Below are 25,556 nucleotides of genomic sequence, written 5' to 3' on the forward strand. Positions count from 1 at the left end.
GGGAGGGGCACAGGGAGCCAGCCCTCAGCTTTCTGCTCTCTGTCCCAGCTCCGTGCACCTGTGCAACAACTCCATCCAGAAGCACCTGGAGAATTCGTGCCACCGACACCCACTGCTGCCCTCAGATAACATGTGGTCAAGCCAGAAGTTCCAGGCCCACCTGCAGGAGATGGGGGCCCCGAATGCCTGGTCCACCATCATCGTGCCTGGCATGAAGGCTGCGGTGATCCACGCCCTGCAGACCTCCCAGGACACTGTGCAGTGTCGGAAGGCCAGCTTCGAGCTCTATGGCGCCGACTTTGTGTTCGGTGAGGACTTCCAGCCCTGGCTGATCGAGATCAACGCCAGCCCCACCATGGCACCCTCCACGGCTGTCACCGCCCGGCTCTGTGCCGGCGTACAGACCGACACCCTGCGTGTGGTCATCGACCAGCGGCTGGACCGCAGCTGTGACACGGGGGCCTTTGAGCTCATCTACAAACAGGTGAGGTGGCCAGGCCCAGGCAGCACCCAGGGAGGCCTTCCCATAGTGGAGCTCAGGGCTTTGTGGTCACATAAACTTGGCTCAAGTCCTGCTCCTGCCACAGTGACTGGGTACAGCCACTTCACCCCCTTGAGCCTCCATTTCCCCATCTGTAAGATGGACATGCTATAACCATCTTTCTCCTGGGGTTTGGGAGATGAAATGAGTTCACGTGTGGATAATATTTCTAGAGAGGCCAGTAGCATAGTGTTAAAAGCATAGACTCTGAAACCTCCCTGGGTTCAAATCCTGGCTCAAATTCCTAACCTCTAGGGGTCTCAGTCTCCTTATTTGTAGAGCGGGAATGAAAATGGTACCTACGTCATAAGATTGTGAAATTTAAATGAGCTGATACAGGTAAAGCATTTTAGAGGTGCCTGGCACATAGTAAATGCTACAGAGGTTTTAGCTATTGTTAGTACCTAGTAAGGTTGTTAGGTGTTTTATGATAAATGCCATCACTGTAAAGTGCCTCACATATAGTAAGAGCCAATTTGAGGAGGCTGCTATTATTATTATGTTATTATTGTTGTTGTTTTTATTATTATTTATTTTACCTTGTTCCAAAAAGAGGTTTGAATCCACTTATTGGAATAAGATTTTTAAAAGTCAGAAAACTGACTTCACGGGTTTCTGAACGCTGCAAGTAATTTCCTGTGGTTATTAAATTAAGTATCCTAAACCTTCTGATGAGGATTAGGCTGCCATCAAAGTTTGGCCACAGGGAGAGAATGTGCTGATCGTATAACCCAAGTGTCCTGGTCTTTGTCAGTTACTGATTGTATCTTAAATTAATATATTGGCATTTTGGCTTCAAAAAATGTAAATGAGGAAACATAAGGGCAGGAAAATAAGATGAAGCAAAGGGGAAGGGAAAGTTTTAACTTAGTGGTTCCCAAATGCTGATCACAGGCCAGAATCTCCTGGAAAGTTTTCCAAAGGTACCGTTGTCAGGAAGCCCCACCCCCAGAGGTTGACCGGAAATGACTGGTTTAGGGACTATGCATCTGTACTTTTCAAATATCCTAGTTATTCCCAAAATCTCTTATAGCCAAGTCTTTTGGTTTTGGTTTGTAAACCAACATGTGATCAAGATTCACGCTTTGCATTGGTTGTTTTGTCTCTTTCATTTCCTTTCTTTGCTTTTTTTTTTTTTTTTTAATAGGTACTCCCACTCAGAAAGGAGAGGCAGGGTGGGAAGTACATAGGAATCATTAGTCCATAGCAGTTGTGAAACCCACCCTGGCACTTAATTCTCCTTTTGCTCTTAGGATCCATTATTACTTTCTAGGAGTTCCCTGTGTCTCTTGCTTCCATCCATTGGGAAGTCAGTTCAGCCTTGAGTCATCCTCCCTCTTCTGTGATCATGCTCGGTAGTTCTTAGTCTGTTACCTGCTCAAAGAATTTTGGGGGTACAGAAGCCTCTTTCATTTCATGTTGCATCTGTCCCTTTCAGTCCAAGTTGATATTTTTAAAAGCCTTGTGGTTTTCTTGTATATCAATTTATAACCTATTTTATTACACAAAGGCCATGTCCACAGATCTTAGAGATAAACTCTTCTCTCTTCTATGAGGCTGATGCAGGACAACAGCCCTCAAAATTATAGAAGCCCTACTGTTATCAGAGAGGGCCTGCAACCCTGTCTTTTAACTCAAAATGTGTTAAAGACTCAATCATAAGACCTACAGGTATACACTTGGGATGTTGAAAAGACCTGTAGCTGCTTTAAAGGACCTATTAGGCATGGCTTAGACTTCTCTGAAGTTTTCTTTGTTTTGTTTTGTTTTTAGATATCATTGACATACAACATGGTTAGTTTCAGATGTACAACATAATATTTGTATATATTGTGAAATGATCACCACAGTAAGCCTAATTAACATCTATCACCACAGTTACAATTTTTTTTTCCTTGCATTTACTTTCTCAGCAACTTTCAAGTATACAATACAGCATTATTAACTATAGTCACCATTCTGTACCTTACATGACTTATTTATTTTGTAACTGAAAGTTTGTAACTTTTTATCCCCTTCACCCACTTTGCCCACCCACCAACTGTCTGTTCTCTGTATCAGTGAGTTCAGTTTGTTTTTGATTTTAGATTCCACATATAATTGAAATTATATGGTGTTTCTCTTTCTCTGTCTGACTTATTTCACTTAGCATAATGCCCTCAGGGTCTATCCACATTGCCACAAATGGCAAGATTTTCTTCTTTTTATTTATTTATTTATTTTGGCCACGCCATGCTGCATGTGGGATCTTAGTTCCCTGACCAGGGATCGAACCCATGCCCCCTTGCAATGGTAGCACAGAGCCTTAAACCCCTGGACCACCAGGGAAGTCCTGAGATTTTCTTCTTTTCAATGGCTGAGTAATATTCCGTTGTATATTTATATATACCACATTTTCTTTGTCTACTCATCCATGAGTGGATGCTTACGTTGCTTCCATGTGTTGGTTATTGTAAATAATGCTGCCATGAACATGGGCTTGCAGATATCTTTTCAAGTTAGTGTTTTCATTTCCTTCAGGTAAACACCCAGAAGTGGAATTCTGGATCATATGGTAGTTTTATGTTTAACTTTTCGAGAAATCTCCATACTGTTTTCCATAGTGCCTGTAGCGATTTACATTCCCACCAACCATGCACAAGGGTTCCCTTTTCTTTACATCCTCGTCAACACTTGTAATTTTTTGTCTTTCGGATGATGGCCATTCTAACAGGTGTAAGATGATCTCTCACTGTGGCTTTGATTTGCATTTCCCTGAGGATTAGTAATGTTGAGCACCTTTTCATGTACCTGTTGGCCATCTGTATGTCTTCTTCTAAAAAATGTCTATTCAGATCCTCTGCCCATTTTCTAATCAGATTGTCTTCATATATTTTGGGGACTTCCCTTATGGTCCAGTGGATAAGACTCCGTGCTTCCACCGCAGGGGGCGTGGGTTAGATGCCTGGTCGGGGAACTAAGAACCCGCATGCCACATAGTGCAGCCCAAAAAAAAAAAAAAAAAAAAAAAAGATTGTGTTTGTATGTTTGGATATAAACCTCTTACAAATGATTTACAAACATTTTCTCCCATTTGGTAGGTTGTGTTTGTTTTTTATTTTATTTTATTTTATTTATTTTTTTATACAGCAGATTCTTACTAGTTATCCATTTTATACATGTTAGTGTATACATGTCAATCCCAATCTCCCAGTTCATCCCACCACCGCCACCCCCCTGCCACCGCTTCCCCCTCTTGGTGTCCATACGTTTGTCCTCTACATCTCCATCTCAATTTCTGCCCTGCAAACCAGTTCATCTGTACCATTTTTCTAGGTTCCACATATATGTGTTAATATACGATATTTGTTTTTCTCTTTCTGATTTATCTCACTCTGTATGACAGTCTCTAGATCCATCTACGTCTCTACAAATGACCCAATTTCATTCCTTTTCATGGCTGAGTACTATTCCATTGTATATGTGTACCACATCTTCTTTATCCATTCGTCTGTCGATGGGCATTTAGGTTGCTTCCGTGACCTGGTTATTGTAAATAGTGCTGCAATGAACACTGGTGCATGTGTCTTTTTGAATTATGGTTTTCTCTGGGTATATGCCCAGTAGTGGGATTGCTGGGTCATATGGTAGTTCTATTTTTAGTTTTTTAAGGAACCTCCATACTGTTCTCCATAGTGGCTGTACCAATTTACATTCCCACCAGCAGTGCAACAGGGTTCCCTTTTCTCCACACCCTCTCCAGCATTGGTTGTTTGTAGATTTTCTGATGATGCCCATTCTAACTGGTGTGAGGTGATAACCTCATTGTAGTTTTGATTTGCATTTCTCTAATAATTAGTGATGTTGAGCATGTTTTCACATGCTTCTTGGCCATCCGTATGTCTTCCTTAGAGAAATGTCTATTTAGGTCTTCTGCCCATTTTTGGATTGGGTTTTTCATTTTTTTAATATTGAGCTGCATGAGTTGTTTTTATATTTTGGAGATTAATCCTTTGTCCGTTGATTTGTTTGCAAATGTTTTCTCCCATTCTGAGGGTTGTCTTTTCATCTTGTTTGTAGTTTCCTTTGCTGTGCAAAAGCTTTCAAGTTTCATTAGGTCCCATTTGTTTAATTGTGCTTTTATTTCCATTACTCTAGGAGGTGAATCAAAAAAGATCTTGCTGTGATTTATGTCAAAGAGTGTCCTTCCTATGTTTTCCTCTAAGAGTTTTATAGTGTCCAGTCTTACACTTAGGTCTCTAATCCATTTTGAGTTTATTTTTCTGTATGGTGTTAGGGAGTGTTCTAATTTCATTCTTTTACATGTAGCTGTCCAGTTTTCTCAGCACCACTTATTGAAGAGACTGTCTTTTCTCCATTGTATATCCTTGCCTCCTTTGTAATAGATTAGTTGACCATAGGTGCGTTGGTTTATCTCTGGGCTTTCTGTCCTGTTGCATTGATCTGTATTTCTGTTTTTGTGCCAGTACCATATTGTCTTGATTACTGTAGCTATGTAGTATAGTCTGAAGTCGGGGAGTCTGATTCCTCCAGCTCTGTATTTTTCCCTCAAGACTGCTTTGGCTATTCGGGGTCTTTTGTGTCTCCATACAAATTTTAAGATTTTTTGTTCTAGTTCTGTAAAAAATGCCATTGGCAGTTTGATAGAGATTGCATTGAATCTGTAGATTGCTTTGGGTAGTATAGTCATTTTCACAATATTGATTCTTCCAATCCAAGAACATGGTATATCTCTCCATCTGTTTGTATCATTTTGAATTTCTTTCATCTGTGTCTTATAGTTTTCTGCATACAGGTCTTTTGTCTCCCTAGGTAGGTTTATTCCTAGGTATTTTATTCTCTTCGTTGCAGTGGTCAATGGGAGTGTTTCCTTAATTTCTCTTTCAGATTTTTCATCATTAGTGTATAGGAATACAAGATATTTCTGTGCATTAATTTTGTATCCTGCAACTTTACCAGATTCATTGATTAGCTCTAGTAGTTTTCTGGCGGCATCTTTAGGATTCTCTATGTATAGTATCATGTTATCTGCAAACAGTGACAGTTTTACTTCTTCTTTTCCAATTTGTATTCCTTTTAGTTCTTTTTCTTCTCTGATTGCCGTGGTTAGGACTTCCAAAAGTATGTTGAATAATAGTGGCGAGAGTGGACATCCTTGTCTTGTTCCTGTTCTTAGAGGAAATGTTTTCAGTTTTTCACCATTGAGAATGATGTGTGCTGTGGGTTTGTCGTATATGGCCTTTATTATGTTGATGCAGGTTTCCTCTTTGCCCACTTTCTGGAGAGTTTTTATCATAAATGAGTGTTGAATTTTGTCAAAAGCTTTTTCTGCATCTATTGAGATGACCATATGGTTTTTCTTCTTCAGTTTGTTAATATGGTGTATCACATTGATTGATCTGTGTATATTGAAGAATCCTTGTGTCCCTGGAATAAATCACACTTGATCATGGTGTATGATCCGTTTGATGTGTTGTTCGATTCTGTTTGCTAGTATTTTGTTGAGGATTTTTGCATCTATATTCATCAGTGATATTGGTCTGTAATTTTCTTTTTTTGTAATATCTTTGTCTGGTTTTGGTATCAGGGTGATGGTGGTCTCATATAATGAGTTTTGGAGTGTTCCTTCCTCTGCAATTTTTTGGAAGAGTTTGAGAAGGATGGGTGTTAGCTCTTCTCTAAATGTTTGATAGAATTCACCTGTGAGGCCATCTGGTCCTGGACTTTTGTTTGTTGGAAGATTTTTATTTATATTTATTTATTTATTTATTTTGCAATATGCGGGCCTCTCACTGTTGTGGCCTCTCCCGTTGCGGAGCACAGGCTCCGGACGCGCAGGCTCAGCGGCCATGGCTCATGGGCCCAGCCACTCCGCGGCATGTGGGATCCCCCCGGACCGGGGCACGAACCCGTGTCTCCTGCATCGGCAGGCAGACTGTCACCCGCTGCACCACCAGGGAAGCCCTTGGAAGATTTTTAATCACAGTTTCAATTTCCTTACTTGTGATTGGTCTGTTCATATTTTCTATTTCTTCCTGGTTCAGTCTTGGAAGGTTATACCCTTCTAAGAATTTGTCCATTTCTTCCAGGTTGTCCATTTTTTTGGCATAGAGTTGCTTGTAGTGGTCTCTTAGGATGCTTTGTATTTCTGCGGTGTCTGTTGTAACGTCTCCTTTTTCATTTCTAATTTTATTGATTTGAGTCCTCTCCCTCGTTTTCTTGAAGAGTCTGGCTAATGGTTTATCGATTTTATCTTCTCAAAGAACCAGCTTTTAGTTTTATTGATCTTTGCTATTGTTTTCTTTGTTTCTACTCTGATCTTTATGATTTGTTTCCTTCTACTAACTTTGAGTTTTGTTTGTTCTTCTTTCTCTAGTTCCTTTAGGTGTAAGGTTAGATTGTTCATTTGAGATTTTTCTTGTTTCTTGAGGTAGGCTTGTATTGCTATAAACTTCCCTCTTAGAACTGCATTTGCTGCATCCCATAGGTTTTGGATCATTGCGTTTTCATTGTCATTTGTCTCTAAGTATTTTTTGATTTCCTCTTTGATTTCTTCGGTGAACTCTTGGTTATTTAGTAACGTATTGTTTAGCCTCCATGTGTTTGTGTTTTTTATGTTTTTCTCCCTGTAATTGATTACTAATCTCATAGTGTTGTGGTCAGAAAAGATGCTTGATATGATTTCGATTTTCTTAAATTTACTGAGGCTTGATTTGTGACCCAAGATGTGATCTATCCTGGAGAATGTTCCATGTGTACTTGAGAAGAAAGTGTAATCTGCTGTTTTTGCATGGAATGTCCTATAAATATCTATTAAATCTGTCTGGTCTGTTGTGTCATTTAAAGCTTGTGTTTCCTTATTAATTTTCTGTTTGGATGATCTGTCCATTGGTGTAAGTGAGGTGTTAAAGTCCCCTACTATTATTGTGCTACTGTCGATTTCTTCTTTTATAGCTGTTAGCACTTGCTTTATGTATCGAGGTGTTCATGTGTTGGGTGCATATATATTTAGAATTGTTATATCTTCGTCAATTGATCCCTTGAATATGTAGTGTCCTGCCTTGTCTCTTGTAACATTCTTTATTTTAAAGTCTATTTTATCTGATAGGAGTATTGTTACTCCAGCTTTCTTTTGATTTCCATTTGCATGGAATATCTTTTTCCATTCCCTTATTTTCAGTCTGTGTATGTCCCTAGGCCTGAAGTGGGTCTCTTGTAGACAGCGTATATATAGGTCTTGTTTTTGTATCCAATTAGCGAGCCTGTGTCTTTTGGTTGGAGCATTTAATCCATTCTCGTTTAAGGTAATTATAGATATGTATGTTCCTGTTATCATTTTCTTAATTGTAATGGGTTTGTTTTTGTAGGTCCTTTTCTTCTCTTGTGTTTCCCAGTTAGAGAAGTTCCTTTAGCATTTGTTGTAGAGCTGGTTTGGTGGTGCTGAATTCTCTTAGCTTTTGCTTGTCTGTAAAGCTTTTGATTTCTCCATCGAATGTGAATGAGATCCTTGCCAGGTAGAGTAATCTTGGTTGTAAGTTCTTCCCTTTCATCACTTTAAATATATCATGCCACTCCCTTCTGGCTTGTAGAGTTTCTACTGAGAAATCAGCTGTTAACCTTATGGGAGTTCCCTTGTATGTTATTTGTCGTTTTCCCCTTGTTGCTTTCAGTGACTTTTCTTTGTCTTTGATTTTTGTCAATTTGATTACTATGTTTCTCAGCGTGTTTCTCCTTGGGTTTATCCTGCCTGGGACTCTGCGCTTTCTGGACTTGGGTGGCTATTTCCTTTCCCATGTTAGGGAAGTTTTCAACTATAATCTCTTCAAATAGTTTCTCGGGTCCTTTCTCTCTCTCTCTTCTCCTTCTGGGACCCCTATCATGCGAATGTTGTTGTGTTTAATGTTGTCTCAGAGGTCTCTTAGGCTGTCTTCAGTTCTTTTCATTCTTTTTTCTTTATTCTGTTCGGCAGCAGTGAATTCCACCATTCTGTCTTCCAGGTCACTTATCCGTTCTTCTATCTCAGTTATTCTGCTATTGATTCCTTCTAATGGATTTTTCATTTCAGTTATTGTACTGCTCATCTCTGTTTGTTTGTTCTTTAATTCTTCTAGGTCTTTGTTAAACATTTCTTGCATCTTCTCCATCTTTGCCTCCATTCTTTTTCTGAGGTCCTGGATCATCTTCACTATCATTATTCTGAATTCTTTTTCTAGAAGGCTGCCTATCTCCACTTCATTTAGTTGTTTTTCTGGTGTTTTATCTTGTTCCTTCATCTGGTACATAGCCCTCTGCCTTTTCATCTTGTCTGTCTTTCTGTGAATGTGGTTTTTGTTCCACAGGCTGCAGGATTGTAGTTTTTCTTGTTTCTGCTGTCTGCCCTCTGGTGGATGAGGCTATCTAAGAGGCTTGTGCAAGTTTCCTGATGGGAGAGAAGAGCTGTGGGTAGAGCTGTTTGTTGCTCTGGTGGGCAGAGCTCAGTAAAACTTTAATCTACTTGTCTGCTGATGGGTGGGGTGGGTTCCCTCCCTGTTGGTTGTTTGGCCTGACGTGACCCAGCACTGGATCCTACCCTGCTCTTTGGTGGGGCTAATGGCAGGGCTCACGCCAAGGAGTACTTCCCAGAACTTTTGCTGCCAGTGTCCTTGTCCTCAAGGTGAGCCACACCCTCCCCCCCCCCCCCCCCCCCCCCCCCGCCTCTGCAGGAAACCCTTCAACGCTAGCAGGTAGCTCTGGTTCAGTCTCCTGTGGGGTCACTGCTCCTTCCCCTGGGTCCCGATGTGCATATTACTTTGTGTGTGCCATCCATAGTGGAGTGTCTGTTTCCCCCGGTCCTGTTGAAGTCCTGCAATCAAATCCCACTAGCCTTCAAAGTCTGATTCTCTAGGAATTCCTCCTCCCGTTGCCGGACGCCCAGGTTGGGAAGCCTGACGTGGGGCTCAGAACCTTCACTCCAGTGGGTGGAATTCTGTGGTATAAGTGTTCTCCAGTCTGTGAGCCACCCACCCAGCAGTTATGGGATTTGATTTTATTGTGATTGTGCCCCTCCTGCCATCTCATTGCGGCTCCTCCTTTGTCTTTGGATGTGGGGTATCTTTTTTGGTGAGTTCCAGTGTCTTCCTGTCCATGATTGTTCAGCAGTTAGTTGTGATTCCGGTGCTCTCGCAAGAGGGAGTGAGCTCACGTCCTTCTACTCCGCCATCTTGAACCAATCTGGTAGGTTGTCTTTTGATTTTGTTGATGATTTCCTTCACTGTGCAGAAGCTTTTTAGTTTGTTTATTTTTGCTTTTGTTGCCTTTGCTTTTGGTGTCAAATCCAAAAAATCATTGCCAAGATTGATGTGAAGGAACTTCCTGCCTGTTTTCTTCTAGGAGTTTTATGGTTTAAGGTCTTATGTTCAAGTCTTTAATCCATTTGAGTTGATATTTCTGTATGGTGTAAGATAGTGGTCCAGTTTTATTCTTTTGCATGTGGCTGTCCAGTTTTCCTGACACTGTTTATTAAAGAGACTGTATATTCTTGTCTCCTTTGTCATGAATTAATTGACCACATAAGTGTGGTTTTATTTCTGGGCTTTTAATTCTGTTCCATTGATCTGCATGTCTGTTTTTATGCCAGTATCATACTATTTTGATCACTATAGCTTTGTAATATGGTTTGAAGTCAGGAAGTGTGATGCCTCCAGCTTTGTTCTTTCTCAAGATTTCTTTGACTATTTGGGGTCTTATGTGGCTCCATACATATTTGGGGATTGATTTTTCTCTTTTTGTGAAAAATATCATTGGAATTTTGATAGGGATTGCATTGAACCTATAGATTCCTTTGGGTGGTATACACATTTTAATAATATTAATTCTTCCAATTCTTGAGTACAGAATATCTTTCCATTTATTTGTGTCATCTTCGGTTTCTTTCTTCAGTGTCTTACAGTTTTCAGTGTACAGGTCTTTCACCTCCTTGGTTAAATTTATTCCTGGGTATTTTATTCTCTTTGATGTTCTTTAATCTCTTATAATCTAGAACAGCCCCACTGCTTTTTTTCCCCATATTTGGATCTTTTGAAGGCACCAGGCTGGTTGTTTTACGGAACTGTCCCACATTCTGGATTTATCTGATTGTTTCCTCATGGTGGTATTTAACTTGTTCATCTGTTATCTGAATGTCCTATAAAGTAGAAGTTAGGTCACACAGCTTGATGAAGTTCAGATTACACATTTTTGGCAAGTATACTTGAGAGGTGATGCTGGGTGCCTCATACAGCATCACACATTGTCGGAGTATCTCATGATTAGTGATGCTAAGTCTGACCATGGCTTTAAGGGCTTGGCTACCAGATCTCTCCATTGTAAGTTGCATCCTCCCCTTGGCAATGATCAGTTTCTTTGTAGGGTGATTCTTTGGCAGTGTGCAGATGACACATTTTCCTGTTATCCTTTTCACCTACTTGTTTTGATATCTAGTTTTGATTCTTACCTATTGTATTAGAGTTGCAAAATGGTAAATTGCTAATTCTATCATTCCTTCTACATTTATTAGCTGAGATTTTTCCATAAAGTTGAGCTTTGCCTCATCGACAGGGGCTTTCCTTGAGCCCTGATATCTGTTTTTTTTTTTTTATTGAAGTATAGTTGATTTACAATGTTGTGTTAACTTCTGCTCTACAGCAAAGTGATTCAGTTATACATATACATACATTCTTTTTCATATTCTTTTCCTTTATGGTTTATTCCAGGATATTGAATGTAGTTCCCTGTGCTATACAGTAGGACCTTGATATCTGTATTTTTAAGAAGCTCCAAGTGACTGTTTAGATAGATTCTAATCAGGATCTTTTTATGACGCAGAAAACACCTCATACTAGCTCCAGATTAAAAGGAGGGTTCCTAGGAACTTCCCTGGCAGTCCAGTGGTTAAGACTCCGTGCTTCCATGGCAAGGAGCATGGGTTCGCTCCCTGGTCGGGGAACTAAGATCCCGCAGCCATGTGGTGTGGCCAAAAAATAATAATAATAAATAAAAAATAAAAGGAGATTCCTGGCAAGACACAGGGGGCTCTCCTGTGTCCAGCTGCAGGAAGTACAGCTTGGCTTAATGGGAATTGAAAGTGGTACCGGAGCTCCTTTCTTGGGCTGTTTTCTCTGCCTCCGTCTACATATTTGCTACTTCATGCTTTCCACAGAATGCCTACTTTGAGGCTCTGTTTCCCCATGTCTTGGGTTCAGACAAGGATTTAGGCAGGCTCCAGGCCTCTTATCTCTCTGGGTGTCATAACTCATATGTTCTCAGCAGAGAATCTCGCTCATCTCAGGAAGCTGTCCATCGGCAGCGGCCTGTGGAGGAGAACACACATTCCAGCGGCGGCTGGGCAGTTTAGGAAAGCAAGGGGTTGGAGGGGTGCAGGTGGGGGCATGGCTAAGACTTCCCCACTCCTCTGGGTTACTCATCTCAGGGGCTCTGTGACCCTCTAGGTACTGATTCAGGCCTCCAGGCCCAGACCCCTTAAGAGACAGAGATGGGCTTTGCATTTCTCAGCCCAGAAATGTCTCCTGACCAGGTGCCCCAGAAGTTAATTCCACCTACCTGTGCTCCAAGTCCTTCCAGGCCTAGGATTCCAGCAGCACTGTCTGAGCAGGCCTTGTCTCCTCTTCTTCCCCACAGCCTGCCGTGGAGGTGCCCCAGTATGTGGGTATCCGGCTTCTAGTAGAGGGCTCCACCATCAAGAAGCCCCTGGCGATGTGTCACCGGCAAATAGAAGTCCGCCCAGCCCTCCCTCACCTGCTGACCCAGCGAGGCTCTGGGGAAGGCAAGGACTCGGGAACCCTTACCCACAGGTCAGCTTCTAGGAAAGTTGCTGGGGCCAGGAGCCTGAGGCACACTGAGAAGCCAGACTCCACTGCCACCACCTCGGCCCCTGGAAAGGGGAAGAAAGGCAAGGCGAAAAGTGCCACAGCCCTGGTCCGCCCCAGTCTCCGGAAGTGGGACCCCCCGCAGCACGATGATGGGCTGCATTTTCACCATGACCTTTGCTAGTGGGGACAGGCATCCCCACCCCTTGAACAGATTGCCATTGAGTCTGAAGAACCCCCAGGCCCTGGGTAAGACCATTCCCCCAAAACACCCCAGGGTCTCAAGGTAATTTCCTCCTGCTCTCCAAGCCCCTCCTAACCACCTGGATTTGTCCCCACCCAAGAGCCACCGGTAGTAAGTAAAAGCCACCATTTACAAAGTATTTTTAAAAAACACACAGCCAAATGAGTATTGTCCCTTCCAAAGTAGTCACTCAGCCAGGCAGTTGTGCTCATTTCAAAGATGCCAGGTCTCAGTCCCAGGTTGATCTCTCTCCAGAGCCCAAGCTTTTCCTGCTGCAGTATTCTGTCTTTGCCTCCATGTAAAGTCACCTTGTGGAAAGGAACTAATATTTGTACAGCACTTCACAGTTTACACTGTGTTGATACCTGACCAGCTCCTTTAGTCCTCACAACCTAGCGAGGTAGGTGCTATTATCCCCATTTTCCAGCTGAGGTATCAGGAAGTTTAAGGAAGTTGCCCGAGGTTGCACAGCTCCGAAGGGGCAGAGCTGGGATGCAGACCCAGGTCTGTTGGACTCCAAACCCTGTGTTCTTCCCACAGCCTCTGGAGAAGGAACCAGGTGGGCCCCATCTGCCCTCACACACCCCAGCCGTCAGCTCCCCCTGCCTCCCCGCCCTCCATGCACACCTGGAGGGGCAGCTGGTCAGCCTGGGGCTCCCCAGGCCCTCACAGCCCATCACCACTTCCCCACCCTCCACAGCACGGCCCAGCTGCCTTCTCCCCGTGTGCTCCGACCCCAGGGGCGGGGCCTCAGACTGCAGCACAGCAGGCTGGTGGGCTCTGAGGCCCTGTCGACCACAGGCAAGGCCTTGATGACTCTACCTACTGCCAAGGTTTTGATTTCCCTCCCACCTAACCCTGAGCTCAAGCTGGCACCCAACGCCCTGAAACCAAGAAAGGTGGGCCTCGAACGGTGACCCATACCCTGGTGGGCAATGCTGAGAACTGGGGTTAGGGCTGGAAGGGCACAGGTAGAGGGTAGCTCCCAGGCTGGCCTGAGCCCCAAGGGAAGGGCTTGTATCCCTCAGAACCCCCTTCCTGAACAGATTCCTGATCTTCTCTCCTCCTTTCACACCGAGGCTCTTGCTCCCCAGCGCATTCATGGTCCCCCACTTGGAAGTAACTTGTGGTCTCAACCCTTTGAAGTCGGAAATCTTCCTAGCACCCGTAGGAAGATCAAGGCCAAAGGCAACTTCAAGGCCAGACTCTGCGACAAACCCAAGGCAGAGACATGCCTCATGGCGACACTGAGCCTTCCAGGACCCCTGCCCCTTATCAGTGCATACCAGGGTCTGGGGGGCATGAGGGACGTGTGGCTACAGAAGTTCTTGCTTCGATCGTCACTGCCCTTATCCTGGACGCAGCACCAAGTAAAAAAGCAAATGAAGTATTTGAGGCTTGGCTCCTTTTCTCTTAGAGGGTGAAGAGAGAGTAGGGTGCGGCTCTGTACCCCAAGGTCCAGAACAAGAGCTAGAGGCCAATCAGCAACTCCTCCACAAAGCAAGGCCCAGAACTTCCCACCCAGTGACAGACATGAGGCATCCTGTCCAGGGACTCCCCTGGCATCTCTGATCTCGGGGTGGGAGGATAAGTCTCACGTTACAGATGAGGAAACTGAGTCTGAACGAGGAGACATGGCTTGCCCAAGATCATGTGGCAGTGAGCAGAAGGCTGGGACACATTACCACGACTGCTGAGCCCTGCGGGTCTCCCCAGTCCCCAAGCCCAGAGGAGGAGCTGGGCTGGCAGCAGAATGACATCTAATGGGCACAAGATTTACAGCAGGAGACACAGCAGAAGAGTGGACCCAGCCCTTCTCCAGATGAAGTGGGTCTCTCCCGTCCTCTGCAAAGGGCCAAGGTCACCTAAAAATGAAATATCCAATAAGCCACACCCATCTGAAAAAGTTTGGTATTTCTTAATTGTAATGGGTTGAACATTGGTATGTCTTCCTGGAACCTGTCAATATGACTTTATTTGGAAAAAAGGGTCTTTGTAGATGTAAGTACGTTAAAGATTTTTAGATGAGATCATCCTGGATTATCCAGATGGGGCCTAAATCCAATGACAAGTGTCCTTACAAGAGACAAGAGAAGACAAACGAGGAGAAGGCCATGTGGAGACAGAGGCAGAGACTGGTGTGATGCAGCCACAAGCCAGGAAGAGGCAAGGAAGGATTCTCACCTAGAACCTTCAGGGAGAGCACAGCCCTGCTGACACCTTGATTTTGGACTTATGGCCTCCAGAACTAGGAGAGAATCCATTTCTGTTGTTTTAGGCCCCTCAGGTTGTGGTAATTTGTTGCAGCAGCAGCCCTAGGAAACTAACACACTAGTCAAATGAAGATACATAAATTCTGTATATTTATGAATCCATTCTTGCACAGTTGAACCAGGAGATGCGTACAAGCAGGCTCACAGCAGCACTGTGGTAACAGCTGACGACCTAAGTGTCCATTAACAGTCAGATGGGTAGACTGCAAGCTCTGACATTCCACCTCTGCGCCACACAACGGATGCATTTCACAGGGTAGAGCGAGAGCAAGTCTCAAAAGGATATATGCAGCACAATTCCATTCCAACAGAAACTTCGGAAGCAGGGCAAAATGAAATATTTTGTTTAGGGTTGCATGTATATGTGGTAAAACTCTACAAAACAAAGAATTCTCCCAAGTCTGGGCAGTGGTTTCCAACCTTGACTGAACAACAGTACCCATTCCAGAGCTTTTAAAAAAGATCTGATGCCAGGGTCTCCATCCCAGACTGGTGAAACCAGCATCTTTGGGGTGCAGTCGTGGGAGGCATGGGTATTTTTTTTAAGCTTTCTGAGTGGGCAGGGTAGGGGGTTCTCATGTCGGGCCAGGGTTGAGAGCTGCTGTTGTCTAGGATAGGAGAAGGGATGCTTCTGTTTTGTGCCGAGTGGTGGTTAGGTGGGTGTCACCTTAGAGTTATTCTTTAAATCACAGAGATGTTTTATGCACTCTATATGTTTCATATATTTCACGGTTTTTTAAAGTGAAAGATCTAACATCTTCTCTTAAATGAGTAGTCAAATACATAGAGACAGATGACAGAATGGTGGCAACTGGGGCTGGGAGGGGTGGGGGAGGGGGAGTGGGTGTTTAATGGGGAGAGTTTCAGTTTGGGAAGATGAGAAAGTTCTGGAGGTGGATGGTGGTGACGGCTGCACGACACTGTGAATGTCCTTAATGCCTCTGAAATGTACACTTAAAAATGGTTAAGATGGTAAATTTTATTAGGTGTATTTTACCACAATTTTTTTTTTAAAACCTAACATTTTCTCTCAGCTAGAATTGGGCCAGAAACAGCCAAATATAAAGACCACATACTGAACTCAGCAGAAACCACGGTCCATGATAAACATTTTATTTCTCAGCAAATCCTGAAAACGATACTATGAGGGTAGGTACTTTTATTATCTCAGGTCCAGAGAGGTGAAGTCATTTGCCCAACACCACACAGCAAGTGGCCTTAGGATGTGATCTTAAATTTGTCCAACTACAGAGGATCTTACACTGTGGCCTTCTGCGTGTTGAGCACTGACCTCACTCTCCTCGGGCCTGACTGCAGCCCATCTGCCCTCCAGCGGGAACAGAAGGACTATTGGTAGTGGAGCCCCAGGCAATGCAGGGTCCTGGAGAAATAAGAGGGCAAAGGTGCCAGAAGCTTGATGGGTGGGTCCCTGGGCCTGGCACCTGGGAGGTAGAGACAATGCAGGTGGAGGTGCAGGGGCAGCTGGGCAGCCTGGGAGGGGGTCAGGTGGAGGCGGCGGAGGAGGGCTTCATCCAGGACCTGGGGTGGGAGAGACATGTCAGCATTCAGCCAGGTGAGCTCTAAGCAAGATGGGAGTGAGGCAAGTACTTCCTCCTCCCTCTGCGTCCGTGTTCTGCACGCCTCTCTACACGTACACACGTACACACTCAAACACACACACTACGGGCAGAGACCAGCTAGGGGGTCACCGAATCGGTTTCCTGGGCATTCAGCGAAACTACATTCCCCAGCCCCTCCTGCAGGTCGGTGAGGCCGTGTGATTGAGCCCCACTGAATGCCACAGGAGTGTGAGCGTGTATCCCGCTTCCGGATCTGGCCCGAGAAAACCTCCCCCGTGAACCTGCCCTGTCTCCTCCTCCGCTGGCTGGATAGCAGCAGCCTGGGTCCCTGAGTGACCCATGCTTGGAGCAAGCCCATCTCTACCCTACCGCCATTAATTGGACTTAACACGGAAGGAAGTTATTGTGTTAAGGCTCTGGTACTTGAGGTTATTGTTAGAGCAGACAGAGTTACCCAAATAGACACACACAACCTCTTTTACCCCTTATACCAAAAAGAATGGCAGACTTAGAAGGGCCTTTAGAAATCAGCCAGTTCGACTTCCTTATTGAACAGATGGGCAGAAAGAGACCCAAGAGAGGGGGTTTCATTTGCTCAGGGCCACAGAGCAAGACAGGGCTACAGGGAGCTATGGAAGCCCAAGCTGCACAGCTAGTGTCTGGAGATGCTCTCCACCCCCACCCCCAGCCCACCCCAAAAGGTAGCCGGCAGGTGGGTTTGGGTACCTGTCTTTGGGGCCTGGTGCTCTCAGCAGGCAGCAGAAAGCGCTGGCCCAGAACAGTGGCCACACGGGCAGAGTACATGTGGTCCCCGAGCAGAGGGCAGAGCTGTAGTGCCATGTGCGCCTGTAGCTGGCTGGGAAACGCTAGAAGACAAGAGAGACAGGACAGATGGCAGGCAGCAGCTCTTCCTGTCCACCCGGTATTGCCCCTCCCCTTCCCTCTGGGGAGATGCCACCCCCATTCTCAGATGGTGTGGTTTCAGAGAGGTGAATGCTACCACCCCTGCCAGTGGAGAGGGGTGCATGACCAGGTCGGGACAGTCAGAGCTGTCAGTCCACCAGCCCTGCGGGATTCGTCCATGAAGAGGGGCAACCCTGAATTTACTGTGATGCTACTGGGAATGAAGAACGCTCTTTCCCGCTGGGGTGTGAGGCTGGGGCTGCTGGAGCGCCTGCCATCTCTGCCCCCACGGGGACAGCCTGTGGGAGGAAGAAGCCAGCGGGCAGGAGGCGAAAAGAAAGTGAGAAACAGCTTCCTGATGATGTCCTCCGAGCCTCGGGCTGCAGCCAGGCCTGAACTTTGAGTTACCTGAGCCAATAACTTCCCCTTTTAGATTACACCAACTTGAACTGGTTTGGGGGAAACTTAAATCGTACAAAATTGTTCACATAAGTAAACTTATTAATCCTCCTGACAACCCTATAAGGTGGGTTCTATCATCATGCCCACCTTATAGGGAAAACCGAAGCTCAAAAAGAAGTGACTGGCCCACCGTAAGCTGGGATTCAAACCCAGGAGCTGTCCTCTGCTTTCATGTCTGGCAATATGCTGGACCGGATAATCTAAAAATCCACTTCTTATAAACCACTTAGAAACACTGGGAAACTTTAATGATCATCCTTCTAAATACACAGCTGGGCACAGAGGAAAGTAAGGTCCCCCAGACGAAGATACAAAAGGAAAACAAATCCAGAGCACAGTGAAGCCAACATTTCACCTATTCTGGGGTACTGCCAATTTTGGGATGCAGGGGGCTTGGGTTTAAGTAGCTACAAGGGGCCAGGGGTGAGGTCTTGGTGCCCAAATGAAATCAGAGAGGCTACATCTTCACTGACAGGATGGACCAGGAGAAAAAGCCAGCCGCCAAGGAAGGGAGATGAGAACCTTAGGTCTGGATGAGGGGAAGAAAAAAGAATTCACAACCATGAAATGCTGCTATGAATTGAGCTGCTCTCACACAGGTTTGGGGCTCTAATACCACATGCATGAACTGTGAACTTCCAACTGAGACATTTATATTTAGGTCCTGAAGCAGTGACATGGGGCACTCAGCAGAAGCAAAGGCAGAACCTCTCCCGAAGTCACCACCTCCAATGAGGCAATAAAGGATTTCCACTGATAAAAGCCCAGCTCAACCTGAATTCACAATCCTGAATCACAGAACAAGAAGGAAACAATCCACCAAGGGGAGAGAGTCTGCAGGAAACCAACAGATTAGACCCTCAGAATCTCAGACAATGGAATTATAGAAACACAACATAAATATGTTTTAAATGACTAAAGACAAAAAAGAACAAGTAATATGAGAAAAAACCAGATACCTTATTTTTTGGAAGGCCATTGGTATTTGTAAAAGAACCAACTAAGAAAAAAAAAAGAACTAGAACTTCTAGAAGTGAAAAATACAATCAATGGGTAGGATAAACTGGCAGGTTAGATCCAGTGGAAGAGAAAATTACTCAACTGGAAGGTAGATCTAAAGATTACCCAGAAAGCGGCAGAGATAAAGACATGAAAAATGTGAAAGAAAAGTTGAGACACAGCAGTAGAATGAGAAAGTCAGACGTCTATCAGGCATTCAAAAGGAAGGATGCAAGAGGCACATTTGAAAAGGGAACTTTCCAGGATGGATGAAAGAGATTAATCTTCAGACTCAGGAAACACAGTGAATCCCAAGCAAGATAAATAAAACTAAACCGACACACCTGGATTCACCATAGTGAAACTACAGAACATCAAAGGTAAAGAGAAGACGTTGAGATCGATAACTAAGAGAAAAAACAGGTGAGCTGCAGAGGGGTGACCATCAGACTGATAGGAGAAGCACTGCCCCTCCAGGTGGAGCTGGTCACATACATCCTTACAGTCCATCAAAGGCTCCCCAGGCTGCCACTAAAACTACCACCACCCTCCCACCTCCTGCCTCCTCCAGCCAAATACCATTTGTCAAGTCTGGCTGGGGCTCCAGACCCACCTGTCAGTGGCTGCAGCTGGACCAGGGCACAGCCAGAGCCCATGGCCACCACACGGAAGTAGCTGAGGGTCCTCTTGACACCTTCCAAGATGTCCTTTCGGGATGGGGACTTCACTGGAACTACCTGTGGTGGCAGCCCCCAAGAATGAACAAGCTTCACACACACCTGGGAACTACCCGCAGACTCTCCTTGCTCCCAACAGACTCAGGACAGGGCCACAGTATAGGCTGTCGTCACTCGCCTGTATTAGGGGTCTGGAGGGCCAGTCACCCCACGTCTATACCCTGTAGGGGTAATATGTCTGGAAGGACCCCTCCTCTTCCCCACCTAGACCCTGACTCACAAGATTGACCCCATCAATGTGTTCCAGTTTCAGAGCTGCTTGGATCTTCCCCTCAGAAGTAGCTGGGATCCCATCAGTGACAGCACTGAGAAAGAGGCAAGAGGAAGTCACGCAGTGGCTTTTGCTGGGACCTGTCCATTGCCCTGGGAGCCTCCCAGCCCCTCTCACCAGTAGGTGACTGTGGGTCTCCTGGCTCTCTGTGAGTGAGTGAAGAACTTCTGGAGGCGGCTTGCTGTCTGGGGACAACTGGAGAGGAGTACAAGCCCAGAGGTTTCCCTGGAGGAAGGAGACAAATCACAAAAGTTAAAATCCCCTGGGCTCACCCACACAAAAAGGAGACCCCGGACTTTCCTGGCGTTCCAGTGGTTAAGACTCTGCGCTTCCAGTGCTGGAGGTGCGGGTTCAATACCTGGCTGGGGAACTAAGATCCTGTATGCCGCTTGGCACAGCCAAAAAAAAAAAAAAAGAGAGAGAGACCCCTAGAAAGGAACACCTGACCTGCCTAAGACCAAACAGTAACATCAGGACTATAACCCAGACCTCTTGAGAAACAAGTAAGTCTTCCCCGTGTTTGATAATAAGAGTACATTGCTTAAATGTGTTCCTCATTTTGCTCTGGCTCCCAGGGAGCTCAGAGCCAAACATCATAACAATTACCACCAACTGTTGAGTGTCTACCATGTGCTAGGCACTGTACTAGGAATTTTATATATATTAGCTATTAAATAATTTAATTCCCCACAAGCAAGCCCATGAGTTTGTGGAACTGCAGAAACATTTCATCTCAAGCACCGTCTCTAATAGATGGCAATCAGAGGAAAGAATATCACAGATCAGTTGACAATACCTGCCATGAATATGGAATTAGAGAAGTGACTGCACACTGAGCATAGATATTATTAGCTCTATTTTATGATTAAAGAAACTGAGGCTTAGTGATAGCTAAGATCACAGTTTATGCATAAGGATTTGAACCCAGATCTATCCACTTCCTCCTCCTTTTCCTTGTATCCTACCTCTGTGATCCCAAACCAGCCCAAGGAAAATGTCTCAGTTTATTCCCAAGTAGTTATGCCCCCACCCCAGATGGATGCCTGTCCTTCTACCTTCCTCTCACCCCCACCACTTACTTTCCAGATGCTCGGACAACCTGGAGCTCCCTCTCCCCGAGCCCCAGGGACTGGCTCAGCTCCGGGAGCACTGAGAGCAACGTCAGCTCTCCTGGTTTTCCTGGGGAAAAAAAAGGAAGAGTACAAGTTGCTCCCAGAGGCAACTTTATCCCACCTTTCCTTTCTCTTCACCATTTTGTCCCCTCAGAGACATCAAAACCCCTTTCATTGCATCTCTTTCCCCTGCCCATACCTGTCACTGGCAGGCCCTGTGGCTTGTTCAGTGTCACCAGAGGTCCTGAAACGTATAATACATAAACATCATCAACAGCAAATGCAGTTTACAAAGCACTTTCTCAATTCATATAATCGTGTGGTCCCAGTACAACTCTCATACATGTTATCATCCTGAACTTTCTGAACCTTGTATGCTAAGCTGGCTGCCTGCCACGTCAGGGCCTTTGCACTTGCTGTTTCCTCTCTCTCAGATTTTCACGTGGCTGCTTCCTTCATATCATCATGGCTCAAATGTCACCATCACAAAGAGGCCCAAGTCTCCAATCTAATGTCTGCTCCCTTCCTGCAGTTCCTCATCATCGCTGTTTTATTCATAGCACTGATCACTAGTAAGTACCTTTTTCATTTATTTTCTGGTTAATCAATTTCTCCTGCTGAAATGTTGGCTCCCTGAAGGCAGAAACCATATTTATTTTGTTCAGCACTATATAGCCATGTCTAGAACAGTGCCTGGAACATAGCCTATGCTCAATAAATAGCTGAGAAAATTTAAAAATCACCGGAGACTGAGGCTCAGAGAAATTATTCTCCTAAAGCCACACAGCAAGCTGATTACAGAGCCCACATATGGCTCCGAAGCCTGTGTTTTGCCCCTCAATAAACATTTTTATTACAGCAATTTCCTTTACAGAGAGCCTACTAGTGCAAAGCTCTCTAGTTATTTACACTTTCCCACTCCACAGCCCTATCCCCATGATGCTGAGGCACAGAGAGATTATGTGTCTGGTCCCAGCTCCTATGGCTAGTGGGAGGCAGAACCAGGATTTGATCCCACAGGCTTTAGTAGGGAACCCAGCCAGATGCTCAGAAGGCTCAGGTGAAGACTCCTCCCCTTCTGGGTCTCCCTGCAGCTGTCCCTCCCACCCCTCACCTTTCTGATCCACCACAGCTGCCCTCAGCACATCAACCAGCTCCTCCCTACTGACGTTCTCTGGCCGCAGCAGCCCCGAGAAAGGCTGGTCATCCAGGGGCCCCGACCGTTTGCTGGAGCCTCGACGTTGCTGCTGATGCCTGGAAAAGGTTAGGTAAGCAACAGGAGAATCATTGCCGCCCGTTCTCCACACACCTCTTCCTAAATGCTGCGGCTTCCTATTAATGCTTCAGAAAGCCTGGGCTGAGTTTCCCGAAATGTTAGGTTCGACTGGCCCCACTGTACAGAAGAGAGAACTGAGGCTCAGAGAGGTCTACTGACCAGTTTAGGATCACACAGCAGAGCTGGATTAGAACCCATATCTGCCTAACTCCAGATCCCGCACACACCCTCCCCCGGCCCCAACCTCCCTCCTACACAAAGGAGGGCGGGGGTTTCTAATCACCGGGCCTCGGTGCGAAAGCTTGAGGCTGTGCGCGCTGCGCGGACCCCCGGACCCCGCCGCCAGCCACCCCAGACCTGGCCCAAAACACGACAGCCGCCCATCTCCGGAGCGAGGACAGTGCGCATGTGTCCGGAAGGGCTCCCCGGAGATGCCCCACAGCGCGCCGATTGGTCAGATTGACTGTCAATCGGAATAGCGAGGCTCAGATCTGTGAGAAGGCGGAGCTTTGCCTTTGCCAAGGAAAGAGGTGAAGAATTTCTCGTCTCTGCTTTTGGGGAAAGCGAGTCACGGAGCAGAGGAGGAATTTACTGGGGGTCAGAGGACCTGTCTTAGGACAAAGCCAGGTTTTCTGATCATCATTGCAATTCTTAGGAGCCTTCTGACTTCAAAAAAAAAAAAAAAACCCGCCAGGGCTTCCCTGGTGGCGCAGTGGTTGAGAGTACGCCTGCCGATGCAGGGGACACGGGTTCGTGCCCCCCCTGGGAAGATCCCACATGCCGCGGAGCGGCTGGGCCCGTGAGCCATGGCCGCTGAGCCTGCGCGTCCGGAGCCTGTGCTCCGCAACGGGAGAGGCCACAGCAGTGAGAGGCCCGCGTACCGCAAAAAAAAACCAAAAAACCGCCATTGCGCACAATTTTGTAAGGCAAATTGGAAAAAAAAAAAAATTCCACACTCGTTGGTACAGTGAACTTGCTTTGAAGAACACAGCCTGGTGCAAAATCCAAAAGGAAAAAAAGGCCAGAAGCAGAAAGACGTTCACTGCACCACTATTTATAAAAACAAAACCAAAACAAATCTCAAAACCGGAAACAAATTATCCTTTGATTAGACCTATAAAGGAAATAAATCTTATTAATCACCCATTCATCATTTTTTGAATGCTAACTCTACGCAAGGCCTTGGCATCTGTGAACTGCAAACATTAACAAGACTCGGCCCCAACCACAAGAAGTTCACCTTTAAGATCACAGCATCACAACCCACCTTGGCGAAAAGCTGTGGAGATGCTCAGAGAGAGAAGAGTGAGGAGCCCAGGAGCCCGCTGAAATCTGAGAAAGCTCCCCAGCAGGGGTTGTGATTGACAGACTGGGAAGATCTCAGAAATTCACCAGGAGGGAAAAGTGTGGGTGGGAGGAGAGGGCGCAGGCAACAGGAAAAAGAAGACGGTAAGTGCAAAAAAAGCAAAAAGCAAAATGGGCTCTATCCTGTAATTACAACCATGAAAAAGTTACATGCAACCTGTGTATTATTTTGTTTACTAAGAGCACTATAACTTTCAATTCATTGTTTGCATTAGTGAAAGACTGCAGATAAACCAACATCTGTCAACAGAGGAATGGCTAAATTAATTGTAGCACATACACATGCAGCTATTAATTGAAGAATGTGTGGGGGTCTACATGTGGTAATGTGAATCAATCTCCAGAATATATTAAATCAAAAAACAACAAAGTGAAGAACAGTGTGACTAGAATATGCATATACGTGCATGCGTGTGATTTACATATATTTATTATATTTAAATATTTCTGCATTTCTGAAAGGGCATACACAAATGAGATGTTGGTTGCTTCCAGAAAAGGAATCAGAAGTGAGAACGTGAATAATTATTTTTACCCTTTAGAACTGCTTAAATTTTTAACCTCATTGATATATCTCTTCTTCAGACACACATGGAGCCCTAGTTTAAAAATATAAGCCAGACCCCTGCCCCCCCAAAAAAGGGACTTCCCTGGTAGTTAAGACTCGTGCTTCTCGGTGCTTTGTGACCACCTGGAGGGGTGGGATAGGGAGGGTGGGAGGGAGGGAGACGCAAGAGGGAAGAGATATGGGAACATATGTATGTGTATAACTGATTCACTTTGTTATAAAGCAGAAACAAAAAATAAATTACTCATCAAAAAAAAAAAAAAAAAAAGACTCGTGCTTCTACTGCAGGGGGTGTGGGTTCGATCCCTGGTTGGGGAACTAAGATCCTGCATGCTGCATGGCGCGGCCAAAAAAAAAAACTAAGCCAGATATAAAAGACTATGGTTCATAAAAATTTTTTTAAATAATGAAAATAAGTAGAAATAAAATTTTTAAAAGACTGTGTGATTTTAGTTACATGACATTTTAGAAAAGTCGGTGGTTGACAAGGGCTGGAGTGGTTGAGGGAATGAGAATCGACTAGAAAGGGGAAGAAGGGAAACTTTTGGTGTACTGGAACTAGTGGTTACATATCTGTATAAATTTGCCAAACCTTATTGAACTATATACCTTAAAAGGGTAGATTTTATTGTATGTAAATTATACCTCAGTAAACTTAATTGGTTTTAATTCAAAGGTTTAAATAGTCAATTTAAAAAGATATATATATATATTTACTTATTTGGTCGTGCTGGGTCTTAGTTGCAGCATGCAGGATTTTTAGTTGCAGCATGTGGGATCCAGTTCCCTGACCAGGGATCTAACCCGGGCCCCCTGCATTGGGAGCGTGGAGTCTTAACCTCTGGACCAACCAGGGAAGTCCCAAAAGTCAATTTTTAAATGTGCACAAATTCAGACAGGACTGGCAAGAAATTTAGCAAGAATGCAAGTAATTTTATCTTGTTTTGGGCTTGGACATTACTGTGCTGTGTCCTAAGGCCCCACGGTATTTTGGAACCTCTCTTCTGAAAGGTGCGTTCATAATTTGCAGCTTGAGCAAAGATGGAAAGGCGGAGGCCGAGGGGCAGGACACAGCCTACCTTACCGACAGCAGACTTCACCACTGGCCACGCTTGGCCCCAGGAAGGGCCATTCCCCCACTTGGACTGGCCCCTGGCCCTGCCAAGGCTTGAGCTCCTTTGCTCTTTGGAATTTTCCCTCCACACGCCCCAGCCTCAGCAAAGCCTGCCCTCTCCTGTTCACTGCCCACAGCTGGTGTGACTCCATTAATCTCCAAGCTTCCAGAAGAAAAGGAAGAAACCTAATTATCCCTAGGCTGGGAGGGCTCAGTGCCAAGAGACAGTGATCAGCCACTCAAGACTCACATGTGAAACTCAGAATAT

At 45.2% G+C, this 25,556-nt stretch overlaps 2 protein-coding genes across 3 annotated transcripts in view; one reads left to right on the plus strand and one right to left on the minus strand.

Moving 5' to 3' along the window:
* Positions 1-15,708, plus strand: part of TTLL3 (tubulin tyrosine ligase like 3) — a 30,182-nt gene extending 14,474 nt beyond the window's left edge. The window contains 5 exon segments of the mRNA XM_029241605.1: positions 49-484; positions 12,197-12,341; positions 13,301-13,541; positions 13,723-13,834; positions 13,837-15,708. Of these exon segments, the coding sequence (XP_029097438.1) occupies positions 49-484; positions 12,197-12,341; positions 13,301-13,541; positions 13,723-13,834; positions 13,837-14,052 (1,150 nt within the window). The 3' untranslated portion in view covers positions 14,053-15,708.
* Positions 15,709-15,719: 11 nt separating this feature from the next.
* Positions 15,720-24,236, minus strand: RPUSD3 (RNA pseudouridine synthase D3). Of its 2 annotated transcripts, XM_029241600.1 has the most exons (9): positions 22,525-24,236; positions 22,080-22,219; positions 21,165-21,209; positions 20,933-21,032; positions 19,971-20,078; positions 19,803-19,887; positions 19,459-19,582; positions 17,208-17,347; positions 16,050-16,440 (listed from the first exon to the last, which is right to left on the minus strand). In XM_029241600.1, the coding sequence occupies exons 1-9, from the start codon at positions 22,647-22,649 to the stop codon at positions 16,249-16,251; spliced, it is 1,059 nt and encodes a 352-aa protein (XP_029097433.1). In that variant the 5' UTR covers positions 22,650-24,236; the 3' UTR covers positions 16,050-16,248. The 2 variants fall into 2 exon arrangements, with proteins under 2 accessions (XP_029097435.1, XP_029097433.1); XM_029241602.1 differs by lacking the exon at positions 17,208-17,347 and having other exon boundaries at positions 15,720-16,440.
* Between the last annotated feature and the right edge of the window lie 1,320 nt (positions 24,237-25,556).

This window comes from Monodon monoceros, unplaced genomic scaffold (assembly GCF_005190385.1).
Source record: "Monodon monoceros isolate NGI ecotype Baffin Bay Population unplaced genomic scaffold, NGI_Narwhal_1 Super_Scaffold_3, whole genome shotgun sequence".
Taxonomy (NCBI): Eukaryota; Metazoa; Chordata; class Mammalia; order Artiodactyla; family Monodontidae; genus Monodon; species Monodon monoceros.

What these genes read in the sequence shown, in the direction of transcription:
- RPUSD3 (XM_029241600.1), bottom strand. Translation starts at nt 22,649, where the DNA reads ATGCGCACTGTCCTCGCTCCGGAGATGGGCGGCTGTCGTGTTTTGGGC. An exon ending in GTTGTCCGAGCATCTGGAAA is followed by an intron (nt 20,079 to 20,932) that starts GTAAGTGGTGGG and finishes TCCTTCCTCCAG; the next exon opens with GGAAACCTCTGGGCTTGTAC. An exon ending in CCAGCTGCAGCCACTGACAG is followed by an intron (nt 17,348 to 19,458) that starts GTGGGTCTGGAG and finishes CTTGTCTTCTAG; the next exon opens with CGTTTCCCAGCCAGCTACAG.